Source organism: Oncorhynchus keta, chromosome 1 (genome assembly GCF_023373465.1).
Source record: "Oncorhynchus keta strain PuntledgeMale-10-30-2019 chromosome 1, Oket_V2, whole genome shotgun sequence".
Taxonomy (NCBI): Eukaryota; Metazoa; Chordata; class Actinopteri; order Salmoniformes; family Salmonidae; genus Oncorhynchus; species Oncorhynchus keta.
Genome location: NC_068421.1, coordinates 25,630,210 through 25,650,512, shown reverse-complemented (window position 1 = coordinate 25,650,512; position 20,303 = coordinate 25,630,210). Strand labels below are relative to the sequence as shown.

At 44.0% G+C, this 20,303-nt stretch overlaps 1 protein-coding gene and 1 long non-coding RNA gene across 4 annotated transcripts in view; one reads left to right on the top strand and one right to left on the bottom strand.

The window, feature by feature from the left end:
- Positions 1-20,088, top strand: part of LOC118394622 (cell adhesion molecule DSCAM-like) — a 136,567-nt gene extending 116,479 nt beyond the window's left edge. For 2 of the 3 annotated variants that reach the window (XM_052519544.1, XM_052519553.1), the window contains 15 exons: positions 713-868; positions 1,085-1,218; positions 1,423-1,576; positions 1,775-1,892; positions 2,415-2,578; positions 2,763-2,861; positions 3,962-4,150; positions 6,148-6,438; positions 6,619-6,795; positions 7,179-7,209; positions 8,085-8,197; positions 8,296-8,445; positions 9,520-9,813; positions 10,007-10,309; positions 18,833-20,088. In XM_052519544.1, coding sequence (XP_052375504.1) covers positions 713-868; positions 1,085-1,218; positions 1,423-1,576; positions 1,775-1,892; positions 2,415-2,578; positions 2,763-2,861; positions 3,962-4,150; positions 6,148-6,438; positions 6,619-6,795; positions 7,179-7,209; positions 8,085-8,197; positions 8,296-8,445; positions 9,520-9,813; positions 10,007-10,309; positions 18,833-19,248 — 2,789 coding nt within the window. In that variant the 3' untranslated portion in view covers positions 19,249-20,088. The remainder of the gene's footprint in view (positions 1-712; positions 869-1,084; positions 1,219-1,422; positions 1,577-1,774; positions 1,893-2,414; positions 2,579-2,762; positions 2,862-3,961; positions 4,151-6,147; positions 6,439-6,618; positions 6,796-7,178; positions 7,210-8,084; positions 8,198-8,295; positions 8,446-9,519; positions 9,814-10,006; positions 10,310-18,832) is intronic. The other variant, XM_052519552.1, reaches the window with a different exon arrangement.
- Positions 14,425-18,851, bottom strand: LOC127930139 (uncharacterized). Its single transcript, XR_008136947.1, has 3 exons — positions 18,484-18,851; positions 18,359-18,408; positions 14,425-18,308 (listed from the first exon to the last, which is right to left on the bottom strand). It is a non-coding gene; the product is annotated as an uncharacterized LOC127930139 (long non-coding RNA).
- Positions 20,089-20,303: the final 215 nt, after the last annotated feature.

Here is a 20,303-nt window from a genome sequence, read left to right as displayed (position 1 = left end):
CCATTTAAAATGGGTTCCTGTTCTGTATATAATGTAGTTAATTAGTTGTTTAGTAGCTTCATTCTAGATGAGGTGGGTTATTTGGATGGAGGTACCACGGGGCGTGAGAGGGGGCAGCACCCAGAGCTAACACTCTGCTCCCAGGCCCTGTGGATGGGATCCAGCCTGCAGCCTCTCGGGGCTCCATCAATAATTCACAAGATGCAGTAACTCACTGAGGGTCACTGCTTCAGTTCTGTCTACAAGGACACTCAGTCAAGGACACAGGAGACGCAGCAGACAGAGCACTACTGCCAGTTCTCAGTCATTACTATATCACAGATACTACCTCGGTCAAAAATCACAGAAGCTTACTGTGTATGTATGTGCATCGTCTTGTATGGTAGTTTGCAGTGTGGTCCTAGGCAGTGGTGTAAAATACTTTAAAATACTACTTAAGTCGTTTTGGGGGGTATCTATACTTTTACCCAAGTACTATTTTACTGGGTTACTTTCACTTTTACTTGAGTCATTTTATATTAAGGTATCTTTACTTTTACTCATGTATGACAATTGAGTACTTATTCCACCTCTGGTTCTAGGTTTATTGTATTATTGTGGTCACTGTAGTTCTTTTCTCATAATGCTGTCACACTGGATCATAGACTTAATTTGATATGGCATGAGAGTGAGTGATAAAAGGTTGTTTGTAACCGTTGTGTGACATTGACAGAGTTGGGAGAGATCAGGAACGTGACCACCTCCTACCCGTCTCTGGAACTGGATGGTCTGGAGAAATACACCAACTACAGCATCCAGGTTCTGGCCTTCACCCGGGCCGGGGACGGGGTCCGAAGTGAGCAGATCTTCACCCGGACCAAGGAAGACGGTGAGATACAAATCCTGGCTTGAGATACACTTGGCATAGATGTGGATCACTGCTTTCACATTGACATCAAAGCATGATTCCTGCATAAGTTCAAGCTATGCACGTAATACAGAACTGTCTGCATTAAGGCCATATAAGCCCATCTTCACTGTTTCTATTCATATATACAGTATATATGTATGTTTAACATAATATGCCCCTCCTTCCTCCCTCTAGTCCCTGGGCCTCCAGCGGGGGTTAAGAGTGCAGCCGCCACCAGCTCTGTGGTGTTTGTGTCCTGGCTCCCTCCTCTCAAACTCAACGGCATCATCAGGAAGTACATTGTCTTCTGTTCCAACCTGCACCCCACGGTACGGAGCTCTATTATTATTAACACAGCTCTCACAGCAGCCTTGAATGCCCATTACAACTCTGCCTCCAGTCCTCCCATTCTGGGCTGTATTAGAAAGTCCTGTAGGGAGAGAGAAAGCTCATGAAGATCACTCCTCTGTTCAAGTTGTATGATAAATGCATAGACGTGTAACCCTCTTCCCTTTCTCCCTCCCTCTCTCCAGGTGATGAGTGAGTTTGAGGCTTCTCCTGATGTGTATTTCTACAGAGTGCCAAACCTGGCCCGCAACAGGAAGTACAGCATCTGGGTGGTTGCCGTGACAGCCGCTGGGCGAGGCAACAGCAGTGAGACCATCACAGTGGAACCTCGGGCCAAAGGTACGGGCTGCCTGTGTAACAGCGTAACTATTGAACGTTGGGAATCAAAACGGATGTTTCTGAAATATTAGTGATTGCAGTATGATGTTGATTGATATGACATCTAGGATATTGCTTGCATTCTGTTATTATTCATCATTGTTATCCATTGGAATAGAATGGTAAAGTCACAGGGATGCATGTGTGTAACCCCCCTAGCTCCTGCCAGGATCCTGACGTTCAACGGAACAGTGACTACACCCTGGATGAAGGACATCATTCTGCCCTGCAAGGCGGTCGGAGATCCACCCCCCACTATCAAGTGGCTGAAGGGAAAGTAAGTCACGCCATAGAGCTGTATAGAGATCACAACGTTGTATCTGTACCATTATGGCATCTGTGACATCATTGGCAGCGCCATTGAGGCTATTTACATTTTCTTCTTCTTTTGATGTATGAAAAAGGTCTAATATTGGTGACTTGCCGCCATTTGCAGTGCTGGAGTCTTGAACCAAATATTGTCATTAATTTATTATGGCCACTAAATGGCGGTCATATAGCTTTAAGAAATTTACAAACTATGTAAACCAATTTGAAGAGGAAGACAATGTTCTGATCATTGGCTGATCGCTCCCAACCCATAGGAATGCCCACCCATTTGACTACTTTAAAATGATGGAAGCCTTCAATGGCAAATGTCATTGCAAAACCAGGTAATTTCCAAGAAATGATCTCTATACATCTCTATGGTCAAGGCCTATCTGTCACATGATTCAGCACAATGCAGGTATGTCAAAATCGTAATCACGTTTTTACGTACTGTACTGAACATCATCTGGTCAACTCTACCTCTCAACAGCAATGGTACACCTGCCCCTGTTCTGATTGATGGACGCCGCAGTGTCCATAGCAATGGTAGCTTCATCATCCGAACGGTGAAAGCAGAGGACTCTGGGAACTACAGCTGTGTGGCCAGCAACAACTGGGGCTCTGATGAGATCACGCTCAACCTGCAGGTTCAAGGTAAGACAGAGAGAGATGCCCAAGGATAATTGTCCAAAACTGTCCAATACTAATTTGTATTGGACAGTATTGAAAGGCCTTTCTACCTAGCTCTTCTGAGGACACTTTTAGGCTAGTTTGATGTAGCACAGATGCTTTTTTTGTCATGGATTTTGTTAGAAACATCATTCATTTTGTTCTACAGTTCCTCCAGACCAACCACGCCTCACAGTTACCAAGACAACCACCACATCAATCACTCTGTCCTGGATACCTGGGGACAACGGAGGAAGCTCCATCAGAGGTGAGTGACATTAGGCCATTTAGACACAGCAGAGACACCTCTACAAGGCATAGACCTCCTTTCCAATACCCCAGTGACACTTCAACAAGACAAATATCCCCATTCACACCCACTAACTAATGACATTTCAACAAGAGATAAAGTAGACCTCCATTCAGACACACTAACCAATGACATTTCAACAAGAGATAAAGTAGACCTCCATTCAGACACACTAACCAATGACATTTCAACAAGAGATAAAGTAGACCTCCATTCAGACACACTAACCAATGACATTTCAACAAGAGATAAAGTAGACCTCCATTCAGACACACTAACCAATGACATTTCAACAAGAGAAAAAGTAGACCTCCATTCGGGCACTCCAACGACACCTCAAAAATTCACTGGTAACTACTAAGACACACCAATGGCACTTCAGTAACAGGGCTGGTACCCTATTAGGACATTGGGTGAACAAAATCATCTTACAAGGCCCTCCACTTCTCATTATCTTAGACAGGCCTGGTAATTGCGCTGAGTGGGGTGCTAAAACAGTGGAGAGGGAATAGATTAAAAAGGAACAAAGAAGATTAGGTGGGTTAAAGTGGAAGATTAAACCACTCAGTCAAGAAGAAAGCCCAATCACAGAAGGAGTAGCACTGGTGATTTATCATAGCTGGTCATCACTGGAACACAACATTGCGCTTCTGGCCTCTCAGGCTTTTTAACAGAGATCATAAGGGATGTCCAGGGTGATTTCCTATGGTATTTGTTTTCATGTCATGCGTCAAACTACAGTATATTGTCTAGTCCTTGCACTTACCCCAATACAGTGCCTTATTTCCTTTTATTTGTGCAGAGTAAATATTGGCTATGATCATGTGCTGTTGTCCTGCCTTATGTTACATGTAATGTTAATCAGTTTCATTGGCATGTTTATAAGTATTTAGCCCATGCCTAAACTCAAATACTTCCACTCTGCTGTGCCAGCACTGTGAGAGAGTATCTGGGTAATGTAGTTATTAGGTTATCAGATTAACTTGGAGTGTGTTGGGAGAGATTTTACAGCTCTCTTTATGCTCTCTCTCTCTCTCTCTCTCTCACTCTCTCTCTAGGCTACATCCTGCAGTACTCAGAGGACAACAGTGAGCAGTGGGGCAGCTTTCCCATCAGCCCTAGCGAGCGCTCGTACCGTCTGGAGAACCTGAAGTGTGGCACTTGGTACAAGTTCACCCTGACTGCTCAGAATGGAGTGGGCCCCGGACGCATCAGTGAGATCATTGAAGCAAAAACGCACGGAAAAGGTATAGTCTATTGCAGGGATGGGCTATAGGTAGAGTCTCTATAGCAGGGATGGGCTATAGGTAGAGTCTCTATTGCAGGGAGGGGCTATAGGTAGAGTCTCTATTGCAGGGATGGGCTATAGGTAGAGTCTCTATAGCAGGGATGGGCTATAGGTAGAGTCTCTATTGCAGGGAGGGGCTATAGGTAGAGTCTCTATTGCAGGGATGGGCTATAGGTAGAGTCTCTATAGCAGGGATGGGCTATAGGTAGAGTCTCTATTGCAGGGATGGGCTATAGGTAGAGTCTCTATTGCAGGGATGGGCTATAGGTAGAGTCTCTATTGCAGGGATGGGCTATAGGTAGAGTCTCTATTGCAGGGATGGGCTATAGGTAGAGTCTCTATTGCAGGGATGGGCTATAGGTAGAGTCTCTATTGCAGGGATGGACTATAGGTAGAGTCTCTATTGCAGGGATGGGCTATAGGTAGAGTCTCTATTGCAGGGATGGACTATAGGTAGAGTCTCTATTGCAGGGATGGACTATAGGTCGAGTCTCTATTGCAGGGATGGGCTATAGGTAGAGTCTCTATTGCAGGGATGGGCTATAGGTAGAGTCTCTATTGCAGGGATGGGCTATAGGTAGAGTCTCTATTGCAGGGATGGGCTATAGGTAGAGTCTCTATTGCAGGGATGGGCTATAGGTAGAGTCTCTATTGCAGGGATGGGCTATAGGTAGAGTCTCTATTGCAGGGATGGGCTGTAAAGTATAGTCTCTATAGCAGGTATGGGCTTTATGTAGAGTCTCTTTTGCAGGGATGGGCTTCATGTAGAGTCTCTATAGCAGGGACGGGCTATAAGTAGAGTCTCTATAGCAGGGATGGGCTGTAAGTAGAGTCTCTATAGAAGGGATGGGCTATAGGTAGAGTCTCTATAGCAGGGATGGGCTGTAAGTAGAGTCTCTATAGCAGGGATGGGCTATAGGTAGAGTCTCTATAGCAGGGATGGGCTGTAAGTAGAGTCTCTATAGCAGGGATGGGAAATAGGTATTTTTGATTTATTTAACTAGGCAAGTCAGTTAAGAGCAAATTCTTATTTATAATGACGACCTACCGGGGAACAGTGGGTTAACTGCCTTGTTCAGGGGCAGGACGACAGATTTTTACCTTGACAGCTCAGGGATTCGATACAACAACATTTCGGTTACTGACCCAATGCTCTAACCATTAGGCTACCTGCCGCCCCAAGTAGAGTCTCGATAGCAGGGAAGGGCTACTGGCCCTCGGATACATTTTTTAATATTGTTTTTTAAAACTCAGTCGGAGTCTCAATTTACAGTTGCAAGTTAAAATAGTAGAATACACAAGGTGCAATAAAACATGTGTTATGTCAGTCACTGATAGTCACTCAATTAGCCCATATCAGCTAACATTTTTTAGATTGGTAAGTTAGTCTAGCGGCCAGCAATCTAAACTTAGTAATCATGGATGAATTATCGGATCCATTGATTTTGTTTGTCAGTCTCACTCAGGTATCATATTAAAAACTGCAAACATTTCTCTCCACCCTATGGCAAACTGTAAAACGACACATTTTCCCCCCCGTGCAATGTCAAAATGAGTAGAATGGGATGAAATTACCATTTTCTCTATGCCCCATGGCAAAATGTGTAGAACTACACGACATTAACTCTAAAACGTAAAACATTTCTCTCCGAGGTCAAGAGTGGGGCTGCTAAAATATTTTGCTTACAATGTGGTGGGTGGGGGGATGCACATGTGGTTACGCAGACCTGCAAGCAACTTTTTTGTGGCCCCCACCCCCATCATCTCTGCTCTATAGCATCTCCACCCCACCACTGTCCCCTTAGAACTGACTCTAACTCAAGTCATATCTAAAGAATTTACCAAGCAATTCCTTGAACTTGCTCAATTATTGTGACCTGATTTGGTTCATGAATAAAATTTGACTGGTATCCTTAAAAGTCTACACCTGGTCTCTTCACCCCTCTTTTTTTCCAGAGCCCCAGTTTGCCAAAGAACACGAGCTGTTTGCCAGCATCAATTCCACCCGGGTCAGGCTCAATCTAATTGGGTGGAACAATGGCGGCTGCCCAATCACCTCATTCACCCTGGAGTACCGTCCGGTCGACACGGCAATGTGGACCATGGCCCAGCGCACCTCACTAACCAAGAGCTACATCCTGTACGACCTGGCGGAAGCCACCTGGTACGAGCTGCAGATGAAGGTGGTCAACAGCGCTGGCTTCGCCGAGAAGAAAATCACATTCGCCACGCTCAACGCCGATGGAAGTGAGTTCAGTTCAGTGGTCCTCTAGGATGACAATATTGTTTCCTAAACCATGATAGTTTCATTTACAAAAGAAGTCCTTCCAAAGAAACATATTTGACTACGATTCTTAGTCCTCCCAAGTCCCAGCCCTGGTGATAAATAGTCATGCCTAATACTCGGGATGGTTCCTCTCCCCGCAGGTACTATCCCTCCTCTGTTGAAAACAGTGGACCCCATCACAGACAACATGTCAGGCAACGAGGGGCTGAAGATGATGGTGACCATCACCTGTATCCTGGTGGCTGCTGTCATGGTCTTCATCCTCCTGATGGTGCTGAAGAGGAGGAGGAGGGAGCAGAGGCTCAAGAGACTACGCGGTGAGTCAGAACATAAAGACACTCACATGCACACGCACACGCACACGCACACGCACACGCACAATAGAAACAAGGCAAACAATAACACACAAGCACTTTTTAGAGATTTATGCTCAAGAGAGTGAGGATTAATTAACTTGACCAGAATAGAATCGTGAGTTTGTGACTATTGACTTTCATTATGTAATTAAGAGGCTATGAGTTTAGCTAACACTGTAGAATGGTCTGATCAGATCTAGTGTTCCACTATTCATTTGCCAACACTCTAATGTTCTAGTTTTGCACATCTAGGAAATTGGCTTGGTGCCTATGATTGTAACATGTTATCTTTTGTCAACCACAACTCTGCATTGTTACTAACTTATTGTATGCTGACTTCACAGATGCAAAAAGCCTGGCAGAAATGCTGATGAGGTACGTGAAGAGGAATAAAACTACAGATAGGAATCATAAAATACTTTACAGTAACTGTCCAGTGTTTTCATATTTAAAAAAAAATGTAATTAGTGTGTTAAAAAGCAGCTTTTTTGTGTTGAAATGGTGTGGGTATATACCAGTCATTAAAAATATTGACGGGAGTAGACCGATGATTGGCCAGCTCATCCTCCTCAGGAGTATGACATCATACTCTATTAGGAAATAAAATGTATTTTTCAGTTTAGAGTTTTTGTGGTCAATTTATGCTTTGGCCACAAATACGAGTATAGGATGAGTCAACAAATCAAATCAAATTTTATTGGTCGCATACACATGGTTAGCAGATGTTATTGTGAGTGTAGCGAAATGCTTCTGTTTCTAGATCCGACAGTGCAGCAGTAACTAACAGGTAATATCTAACAATTCCACAACAAAACCTAATACACACAATCTAGTAAATTAATGGGATAAGAATATATAAATATAAAATAATGGATGAGCAGTGACAGAGAGGCTAAGATGCAATAGATAGTAAAGAATAGATAGTGTAGTATACAGTATATACATATGAGATGAGTAATGTGAGATATGTAAACATTATTAAAGTGGCATTATTAAAGTGACTAGTGTTCCATTTATTAAAGTGGACATTGATATCAAGTCTGTAGGTAGGCAGCCGCCTCTCTGTGCTAGTGATGGCTGTTTAACAATCTGATGGCCTTGAGATAGAAGCTGTTTTTCAATCTTGGTATGAGTTAACATAATATGAACTTTTAAAAGAGAGATTCTCACTGGACAGTTACTTTAAAACTATGACAGAAAACTTACAAACAATACAACAAAATCCCCTAACTGACATTTCTATCTCCTAGTAAAAACACACGGACACCAGACACATCGAACAAGCAGCAAGCCATGAGAATGCACATCGACATCCCCCGAGCCCAGCTGCTCATCGAAGAGAGAGATACTATGGAGACTATCGGTGAGACAAGTCTGCCACGCCAGTTTATCCCTTGCACGTTATATTTGATCATCTTTTCTAATAACTCATTGTCTTCCTCCCTGTTTTCTGTCTCTCAGACGACAGGTCGACGGTGCTGCTGACTGATAATGACTTTGGGGAGACGTCCAAACAGAAGTCGTCCACTGTCACGCACACAGTCCACTACCAGTCCCTGTCGCAGGCCACCGGCCCACTGGTGGACGTCTCCGATGCCCGGCCTGGAACCAGTAAGAGCTTAACCCATTTAATCACCTCTATATCCCACCCCTCACAACCTTTACTCTGTCGTCCCCTGGAAGAATAGGGGTAATTCATTACTGTTTATTTGTTTGTAGTTATGTGAAATAAGAGAATGCTCTCTCTCAATACTCATGTTTTTTGATATAGTTAAATTCAATCCAAGCATCTGCTGTAACTTTAAATCATTGTACATATTTATTTATCTCTCAGGTGCCTGTAACTGGACCCCAGTCCTCCAATCAGTGTTTAGACTCTAGTTTTTTATTAACAACAGCTCTAACAATAAACCTCCAGGTATTCACATACCCTGATCTCAAATCCATTTCAGCTTATCATAGTTACAACCCTCAGATGCACTCACATAGCCCACAGCCCCAGAGCAGTGTGAGCCAAGCCAGTGGCTGCACAGTGGCTTATGGAGGCTCTGTTGCTGTTGAGCTTCAGTGGAGCTGAACTGATGAAGAGAGGAGAGGCATCTGGCTCCACCTGACAGCTCCCCTGATTGGGCTCATTGAGGCTGGCCGGGCAGCACTGTGGGCCTAAACCTTATCTGCTGACTCAGTCATATCTATCCAGAGTGTTGGGAAAACACTGCCTGGTGCTCCAGTCTCCAGCCCACTGATGGAATTACTCCACTCTGACCTACTACTATTACCACTGCTATTCTTCTCTGGCTTCTCCAGGCCGGATCTAATCATGGCCGTTCTAAAGGGACATTCTGATTTGGTGCCATTGATGCATAGCACAGTAGGTTAAATGTCTGGGTCAGACCGAATATGATACTATTTTTTCTTTGGGGAATATTATATCTACTGTGAAAGGTTAGGATGATAGTTTCGAAACTATTAATTATTATTGATCAATAGATGTTTCTGTAATTTGATACACAGAAAATGAACACTCAATGTATGCTATTTACTGTTTAGTAGCACTTCAGTGATATGAAATGGCACCCTATGGCACCCTGGTCAAAAGTAGTGCACTACATAGGGGATAGGGTGCAAAATTCCGACACTGCCTAGGCCTCTCATCAGTAATGACTTTGGCCCTTTCACCCCCAGACCCCACAGCACGCCGCACTGCCAAAGCAGGCCCTGCAGCCAGCAGGAACCGATACGCCAGCCAGTGGACCCTGAACCCCCCCCAACCACCCACCTCCTCCCACACCCTGAGCACAGACTGGAGACTGCCCACACCGCGCGCCGCCGGCTCTGTGGACAAGGAGAGCGATAGCTACAGCGTCAGCCCATCGCAGGACACAGGTACTGGACTGACCCTATGTCTCACATACAACATTAGTCTGCAGCAAAGGGGAGACCACTACTACTGTACGTGGAAGGGTCAGAGTGCTCACGGTATGTTTTAAGATATTTCCTATATATCTTAGGAAATGTAAGCTATATGCTTGTACTATAATGGATGTTGCTTCTTTGTGTGTGTGTGTGTGTGTGTGTGTGTGTGTGTGTGTGTGTGTGTGTGTGTGTGTGTGTGTGTGTGTGTGTGTGTGTGTGTGTGTGTGTGTGTGTGTGTGTGTGTGTGACTACGCAGACCGCGCGCGGAGCAGCATGGTGTCGACGGAGAGCGCGTCGTCCACGTACGAGGAGCTGGCCCGGGCCTACGAGCACGCCAAGATGGAGGAGCACCTGCGGCACGCCAAGTTCACCATCACAGAATGCTTCATCTCCGACACCTCCTCAGAGCAAATGACTGCCGGCACCAATGACTACACAGACAGCCTGACGTCCAGCACGCCATCCGAGTCAGGCATCTGCAGGTTCACCGCCTCCCCGCCCAAGCCTCAGGACGTCAGCCGGGTTATGAACATGGCAGCACCCAAGGCCCACAGACCGGGTATACAGAACACACATGCACAGTACAGTTCAAACCTCATTGAAACTTCATTATTTTCCTCATTACTCTAGATCAGTGTTTTCTACCTCCGGCCCTCCAGTACCCCCAACAGTACATATTGTTGTTGTGGCCCTGGACAAGCACACCTGATTCTACTCATCAAGCCCTTGACAAGTTGAGTTAAGTGTTCTGCCCCAATTAGACCTTGGACCACTGCATTACTACTATAAATTCCACAGCTCTCTAGGCCTGTTCAAAGTTCAAAGTTTCATAGCTTTCATTTAACACAGCATATTACAAAACGCCTATTGCAAAATAATGATCATGATCATAAGGTACACTTCATCAGATAACACCTATGGAATGCTGTTAACGCTTGAGGAAGTACAAACACCATTAAAACCCCTGTAATAACCCTCTCACATTGCTGTATTCATCTTCGGTGCTCTGCAGCAATTTCTGCACATGGAGGGTCTGTCTGTCTGTCTGTCTGTCTGTCTGTCTGTCTGTCTGTCTGTCTGTCTGTCTGTCTGTCTGTCTGTCTGTCTGTCTGTCTGTCTGTCTGTCTGTCTGTCTGTCTGTCTGTCTGTCTGTCTGTCTGTCTGTCTGTCTGTCTGTCCGTCTGTCCGTATGTCCGTCCGTCCGTCCGTCTGACACTGTCCTCCCCCAGGTGGGCCTCATATGACCTGCTGCTACTCAACTCCTATTCCTATTGGTTCCACTGTCTGGCGCAGCTTGTGGACAGACAAAACAGAATGGGTTGACACACATAGACATGAGGAAATGCACATTTTTCAAAAACGTTTTGTAAAACACACACACACACAGATTGTATATAGTACATTTAGCAAGTCCTGGCCTGCCATGTTTTCAGTCTGGGCTGGGTGCATGAAGACTAGCTTGGTGTGGATGTTGTCGGATGGCAGGATCTAGGTTGGGCTGAGTTAGACAAGGTAGACAGGTTTTGGCTATTTTTTTATTTTATTTATTTCACCTTTATTTAACCAGGTAGGCAAGTTGAGAACAAGTTCTCATTTACAATTGCGACCTGGCCAAGATAAAGCAAAGCAGTTCGACAGATACAACGACACAGAGTTACACACGGAGTAAAACAAACATACAGTCAATAATACAGTATAAACAAGTCTATATACAATGTGAGCAAATTAGGTGAGAAGGGAGGTAAAGGCAAAAAAGGCCATGGTGGCAAAGTAAATACAATATAGCAAGTAAAACACTGGAATGGTAGTTTTGCAATGGAAGAATGTGCAAAGTAGAAATAAAAATAATGGGGTGCAAAGGAGCAAAATAAATTAATTAATTAAATACAGTTGGGAAAGAGGTAGTTGTTTGGGCTAAATTATAGGTGGGCTATCTACAGGTGCAGTAATCTGTAAGATGTTCTGACAGTTGGTGCTTAAAGCTAGTGAGGGAGATAAGTGTTTCCAGTTTCAGAGATTTTTGTAGTTTGTTCCAGTCATTGGCAGCAGAGAACTTGAAGGAGAGGCAGCCAAAGAAAGAATTGGTTTTGGGGGTGACTAGAGAGATATACCTGCTGGAGCGTGTGCTACAGGTGGGAGATGCTATGGTGACCAGCGAGCTGAGATAAGGGGGGACTTTACCTAGCAGGGTCTTGTAGATGACATGGAGCCAGTGGGTTTGGCGACAAGTATGAAGCGAGGGCCAGCCAACGAGAGCGTACAGGTCGCAATGGTGGGTAGTGTATGGGGCTTTGGTGACAAAACGGATTGCACTGTGATAGACTGCATCCAATTTGTTGAGTAGGGTATTGGAGGCTATTTTGTAAATGACATCGCCAAAGTCGAGGATTGGTAGGATGGTCAGTTTTACAAGGGTATGTTTGGCAGCATGAGTGAAGGATGCTTTGTTGTGAAATAGGAAGCCAATTCTAGTTTTAACTTTGGATTGGAGATGTTTGATATGGGTCTGGAAGGAGAGTTTACAGTCTAACCAGACACCTAAGTATTTGTAGTTGTCCACGTATTCTAAGTCAGAGCCGTCCAGAGTAGTGATGTTGGACAGGCGGGTAGGTGCAGGTAGCGATCGGTTGAAGAGCATGCATTTAGTTTTACTTGTATTTAAGAGCAATTGGAGGCCACGGAAGGAGAGTTGTATGGCATTGAAGCTTGCCTGGAGGGTTGTTAACACAGTGTCCAAAGAAGGGCCGGAAGTATACAGAATGGTGTCGTCTGCGTAGAGGTGGATCAGGGACTCACCAGCAGCAAGAGCGACCTCATTGATGTATACAGAGAAGAGAGTTGGTCCAAGAATTGAACCCTGTGGCACCCCCATAGAGACTGCCAGAGGTCCGGACAGCAGACCCTCCGATTTGACACACTGAACTCTATCAGAGAAGTAGTTGGTGAACCAGGCGAGGCAATCATTTGAGAAACCAAGGCTGTCGAGTCTGCCGGCTATCTGAGCTGGGTCTTGAGTTTCCGTCCCTCATTATGTTTTAATGGTGCGGACATGAGCCAGCTGCCCACAGTCATCAGCCAGCGGGAGGCTTAAACCGTCAGCTGAGGGCAAGTAGAGGCTATCTGTCAAGCCCATCTAAAGCTATTGTCTGTCAATACAAAACAGCCCTTTACTGCCACAATGGAGATGTTCAGCGCGATATCAGTCTTTCAGACACAGAGCCTGTTGTAGCGTCGTGCTAACCCTGGTGTCACTTTCATCCAGCGGGAGCTGGGCGACACCAGCGACACGTAGACACGCTTTACAAGTTTCTACAATAAGTCCCTGTTGAAGACCGTTGTTGCCAGTCTGGTTTAGCATCAGCCAGCTCTGTTGTGGCACACATTGTGGAATTCACCCATGTTAGTTTGAACACGGTTCATTTTTATGGTGTTTTTGCCCAACGAGTGTCACATAGTAGCATCAGAATCCTCAAGAAAAAAAGGCAACATTTTCAATATAAAACATACATGTCGATGCTGGCATACAATAGTGATGGCATACAGAAGTGCTTGATGGATATCTGTCTGTCTGTCTGTCTGTCTGTCTGTCTGTCTGTCTGTCTGTCTGTCTGTCTGTCTGTCTGTCTGTCTGTCTGTCTGTCTGTCTGTCTGTCTGTCTGTCTGTCTGTCTGACTGACTGTGGCCCACTCCCCCCCCCCTTCTGTAGTAATGTACCTTTGCCCTGAGTTGACCCTGTGACCTCCTCTGTCAGTCACACAGTGACACGGAGGAGGGGACAGCCCTCTCTCCTGTTACTTTGACACATTCAATCACAATCACACACCTGGTACTGATACACTGGGTCAACCTGGGGTCATGACTTTGACATGAAGTACATCCACTACTTGTGGGATTTGGCAAGCTCATTTCTTCATGTGAGTGTGTGACCATAGTCATCGGAGCAAGCTGGATGGAAACATTGGGCAGTGATCCGTGTGACATCTCATAAACAGTCTGTCCTGTACAATTACTGTAGGAAGCCAATTATAGAGGAAGATCTTGAGGTTCTCAGCTCATAAACATTTACTGCAACACTGTTTCTTGTGTCATGGGCCTTTAAACAAGCGAAAGTGTCTATGTGTATTTGTGTGTTTGTGTGTGGGGGTGTGTGCATGTGTGTTCGTGCGATGTGTCTGTCTGTTTACTAGTGTGTGGGTAGCTGTGGAAGCTCATTAGAAGGACAGATTACAGAAAATGAGAACAGCTCCTTCCCCAGCAGCACAGATTGACTTGGTCACACAGAATGTTAAAACACTCATATAGAGTGCCTTTGAAAAGTATTCAGACCCTTTGACTTTCCACATTTTGTTAGGTTACAGCCTTATTCTAAATTGAATTAAATTGTTATTTTTCCTCATCAATCTACACACATTACCCCATAATGACAAAGCAACAACTGTTATTTTGCTCATTTATTTATATATATATATATATATATATATATATATAAATATATATATATATATAAATATATAATATATATAAATATATATATATATATATATATATATATATATATAAAAAGATTGGCACACCTGTATTTGGGGAGTGTCTCCCATTCTACAGATCCTCTCAAGCTCTGTCAGGTTGGATGGGGAGCATTGCTGCACAGATATTTTCAGGTCACTCCAGAGATGTTAGATCGGGTTCAAGTCCGGGCTCTGGCTGGGCCACTCAAGGACATTCAGAGACTTGTCCAGAAGCCACTCCTGTGTTGTCTTGGCTGTGTGCTTAGGGTCGTTGTCTTGTTGGAAGGTGAACCCTCGCCCCAGTCCTGAGTGCTTTAGAACAGGTTTTCATCAAGGATCTCTCTCTCTGTACTTAGTCTCCTAGTCCCTGACGCTGAAAAACATCCCCACAGCATGATTCTGCCACCACCATTCTTCACCATAGGGATGGTGCCAGGTTTCCTCCAGACATGACGCTTGGCATTCAGGCCAAAGAGTTCAATCTTGGTTTCATCAGAACAGAGAATCTTGTTTCTCATGGTCTGAAAGTCTAAAGGTGCCTTTTGGCAAATACCAAGTGGGCTGTCATGTGCCTTTTACTGAGGAGTTGCTTCCGTCTGATAAAGGCCTGATTGGTGGAGTGCTGCAGAGATGGTTGTCCTTCTGGAAGGTTCTCCCTTCTCCACAGAGGTAATGTAGAGCTTGGTGTCTTGGTCACCTCCCTGACCAGGGCCCTTCTCCCCCGATTGTTCCATTTGGCCGGGCAGCTAGCTCTAGGAAGAGTCTTGGTGGTTCCAAACTTCTTACATTTAAGAAGGATGGAGGCCACTGATTTCTTGGGGACCTTACATGCTGCAGAAATGTTTTGGTTCCCTTCCCCATAAATGTTTTGGTACCCTTCCCCAGATCTTTGCCTCGACACAATCCTGTCTCGGAGCTCTACGGACATTTCCTTCGACCTAATGGCTTGGTTTTTGCTCTGACATGCACTGGCAACTGTTGGACCTTATACAGTGGTAGAACAAGTATTTGAACCTTTTGGAATTACCTGGTCTTCTGTATAAATTGGTCATAAAATTTGATCTGATCTTCATCTAAGTCACAACAATAGACAAACTTAAACTAATAACATACAAACAATTGTAGGTTTTCATGTCTTAATTGAACACACCGTGTAAACATTCACAGTGCAGGGAGGAAAAAGTATGTGAACTCTTGGTTTTAATAACTGGTTGACCCTACTTTGGCAGCAATAACCTCAACCAAATGTTTTCTGTAGTTGCGGATCAGACCTGCAGAAGGAATTTTGGAACATTCCTCTACAAAATTGTTTCAGTTGAGCAATATTCTTGGGATGTCTGGTGTGAACTGCTCTCTTGAGGTCATGCCACAGCATCTCAATCAGGTTGAAGTCAGGACTTTGAGTGGGCCACTCCAGAAGGCGTATTTTCTTCTGTTTAGGCCATTCTGTTGTTGATTTACTTCTGTGTTTTGGGTCATTGTCCTGTTCACCATACTTTACAGTTGGGATGAGGTTTTGATGTTGGTGTGCTGTGCCTTTTTTTTCTCCACACATATTGCTGTGTGTTCCTTCCAAACAATTCAACTTAATTTAATCTGTACACAGAATATTTTGCCAGTAGCGCTGTGGAACATCCAGGTGCTCTTTTGCGTCCTCCCATGAACACCATTCTTGTTTCGTGTTTAAGTATCGTAGACTTGTCAACAGAGATGTTAGCATGTTCCAGAGATTTCTTTGTCTTTAGCTGACACTCTAAGATTCTTCTTAACCTCATTGAGCGTTCTGTGCTGTGCTCTTGCAGTCATCTTTGCAGGACGGCCACTGCCAGAGAGAGTTACAACAGTACTGAGCTTTCTCCATTTATCGACAATTTATCTTTGCGTGGACTGATGGACATCATGGCTTTTAGAGTTACTTTTGTAACCCTTTCCAGCTTTATATAAGTCAACAATTCTTAATCTTGGGTCTTCTGAGATCTCTTTTGTTCGAGGCATGGTTCACATCAGGCAATGCTTCTTGTGAATAGCAAAACTCAAATTAGTTTTTTTATAGGGCAGGGCTGCTCTAACCAACATCTCCAATCTCAAGTCATTAGCCTAGGTGTTCACATACTTTTTCCAAACTACACTGTACATTTTTAAATTATGTATTCAATATAGACAAGAAAAATACTATAATGTGTGTGTCATTAGTTTAAACAGACTGTTGTTGTGACTTAGATGAAGATCAGATCTAATTTTATGTCAAATTTATGCAGAAATCCAGGTAATTCCAAAGGGTTCACATACTTTTTCTTGCCACTGTATAGACAGGTGTGTGCCTTTCCAAATCATGTCCAATCAGTTGAATTTGAAAATACAAGAGAGCCGCACACTCTTGGAGCTCAGATGCAAAAATGTAATATCAACGTTTCGACAGCCAAGCTGTCTTCATCAGGGTATAATCACAAACACTGCGGGATGACTCGTTTATATAGTGTCAAAAGACACAGGTGTCTGTAATCATGGCCAGGAGTGGCCTAATATCATTGGTTAATAATCAAATATTAAGTCTCATAGCAAAGGGTCTGAATACTTATGTAAATAAGTAAAAATGAAAAAAATATAAGAGAAAATTCTAATAACCTGTTTACTCTTTGTCATTATGGGATATTGTGTGTAGGTTGCTGAGGATTATTCTTTTTTAATCCATTTTAAAATAAGGCTGAAACGTAACAAAATGTGGAAAAAGTCAGGGTCTGAATACTTTCTGAAGGCACTGTTCATCAAACCCCCCAGCTAGAGACTTATTGCACGGCTGGCAATCATTATTGTGTAGCTGATACAAGTTGTGTCATTACCCACGTACTGCAATTTACGGCCTGATGGATTTCAGCTAAGTCAATTCCTAATGAGCTCCCAAAGAAAAGCTTAAATCTATATTTAATTCAATTAAAGCTGGTCACCATTTATCATCTTTACTTGTTTTAATAAAGCCTGTAATATAAACAGTAAATTATGCATGCTCCCCATGAACTCTGGAATTCAGTCACTAAGGTCACATGTAGGATACAATCTACATAGACGAGCCGGTCCTCCTCTGTGTGACGAGGTGGTGATGGTGGCGGCGGTGGTGGTGGGGGATAGTGATTTGGCATTGAAAAGGCCAGTCACTGAAGCCTGCTGATCTCTGTGACCTCAGAAAGATTAATATTGAAGACGTCCATTAGAACAGTAATGGAACAGTACACGTCTCCCCACCACTCCTAATCAAGTGTAAAATCTTCAGTACGACTCATACATCTCTGGCTACTGGACACATCTTTGTGTGGAGCTAATTTCCTAACTTAAATACGTAGTTTATTCAGTGGACGAGATACATTTACAGCAGACGTGATTGTATCATCATCCACTGAACCGTGTCCAGGGATTCATTCACTGTTTGCATGGGGGAATACTGTGTAGAGAAGCCCAAGTCTTTTAAAGTGCTGCAGTGTCATTAACTAAATGTAGACTTGGGTTACATCACAGGCTTGGTTTATTCTGGCTCCTGGACAGCAAAGATTCTGTCTCCGAATGAGATTTGAAGCACCTTTCTGCTTCAGTTAACCCCAGGTACAGACGAGGAGAGTTTGAGAGTGGGCAGTGCAGGGCTGTTTGACGTAATAGTCCTGAAGAAATGGAAAGGTGATTTGAATATGAATCTGACAGGTTAATGCAGCAATATCAAAGGATAATAAATCCCGCCATCAAGCCATGAAAAATGATATCGTCCTGAAACCTTTATAGAATCTGTATCCTTCCAACTCAATACGAAAGATTACATTACATTATCCAAACTCAAATCGTATTTCCTCAACTCATTTGATTTCCTATCAAATGCCATATATCCTGACAGTAAGTAGATACCGTATGAAAATACCCCTATGGAATAGAAAATAACGAATAGAAAGTAATCAAGTAATGCTGACATTGAGAACTGTCCTCTCAGCTCAGTATGTAGTGAGTGCACCCCTTTAACCTTCCTGACTGGGTACCCCTTTAACCTTCCTGACTGGGTACCCCTTTAACCTTCCTGCCTGGGTACCCCTTTAACCTTCCTGCCTGGGTACCCCTTTAACCTTCCTGACTGGGTACCCCTTTAACCTTCCTGACTGGGTACCCCTTTAACCTTCCTGCCTGGGTACCCCTTTAACCTTCCTGACTGGGTACCCCTTTAACCTTCCTGCCTGGGTACCCCTTTAACCTTCCTGACTGGGTACCCCTTTAACCTTCCTGACTGGGTACCCCTTTAACCTTCCTGACTGGGTACCCCTCTAACCTTCCTGACTGGGTACCCCTCTAACCTTCCTGACTGGGTACCCCTTTAACCTTCCTGACTGGGTACCCCTTTAACCTTCCTGACTGTGTACCCCTTTAACCTTCCTGACTGGATGCCCCTTTAACCTTCCTGACTGGGTACCCCTTTAACCTTCCTGACTGGATGCCCCTTTACCCTTCCTGACTGGGTACCCCTTTAACCTTCCTGACTGGATGCCCCTTTAACCTTCCTGACTGGGTACCCCTGTAACCGCCTCTCTGGTCTCATCCCTCAGGAGGAGAGCTGGTGCACCTGCCCCCGTACCTACGAATGGACTTCCTGTTAAACCGTGGCTCTGCATCGGGAGGCCGGGGGTCCAATGGTGGTAACGGAGGAAGAGAAGGAGGAGGAGGGGAGACAGGGGCGTTGGGTCAGGCGTGTTTGGAGCCCCAGAAGAGCCGCACACTGAAACGGCCCCCGCTCCTGGAACCCACACCCATGGAGGTGCCCACATCCAGGGAGGTGCAGCAGTGGCAGCCAGGGACTGCCTCCACCCTGCCCCAGCGTGAGCCCACTGGCCGTGAGGCCACCGGAGACCTGGCCCAGGCACCGGCTGCCAAGCTCAGCAGCTCACAGGAGTCCCTGCTAGACTCCAGAGGACACTTAAAACAGAGCAACAACCCCTACGCAAAGTCCTACACACTGGTATAACACAAGGAGTTACGTTACACACTCCGGGACTTAGACTGTAAACTGTACTGCAGCTCTACACAGAGAGCTGGCACGGAACAATGATGATGATGGACACTTTTCAACAACGACAAATATATATTTCTGACTCCAAGTGGATGCATTACTTTGGTTCTTTCTGTATTTCTTTCTCTTGCTTTCTTTCGTTCTTTCTCTTCTCTATTTCTTTCTTTTATTATTTTGTTCTTGCTCCCTTCTTTCCTCTTCTGGCTCTCTGATTTCTCTGTTTTATTTTCTATTTGAGTATTATTTTATTCTAAACACCATATGAAAATTGCCAAAATAATGTATTTAAATTTGACAGAGAAAAATACTATTGAATTTATATCAATGATAATTATAGTCATTATTATTATTATATATAAAAATGTAAAAATGTCTAAAAACAAGAAGAAGAAGAGGAGGAGGACTCTGCAGGAGGATATTGCTTTCTTCATTTATTTATTTTGTTTGTCGCAGTGTGATCAAATCGATGATTGGATAGCTGGCGGTTTTTCAATAATGAGAGGAGCAAAGGAAAATAACTGCATTAAAGCTGAACCTGTCTGTCCATGCCTTCGACTCAATCTACTCAGATAGATTGTTACTACATTCTTCAACCTTTCCAATGACTGCATGGGGACTGATCTATGACAATTTACAGGAATGGCTGGAAAATCCAAAAGAGAATTTTGTCACACTATGAAAATTATACAATGTGAATATATATAAAAGAGATCACTTTTATTTGTGGATATTACAGGGAAAATGATTTGGTTAATAAAGTCCTTAGTCATGTTTGCACACGTGGGTTTGATTTGAGATTTGGACAATACTGCTTATTCTCTTTCTTCCTCCATCTCTAACCCTCTCAGCCACCACAGAGCCTAGCATACCGATCACTCCATAGCCTGTGTGTTGTGTAACACAAGCACCCTTCACTATGTAGACACTGCAATAATTGATTTGGGTGTATACATGATAAATGACTCTGAACAGGTCACCTGGATCGGATGTCTCACAATATATTAGCTAGT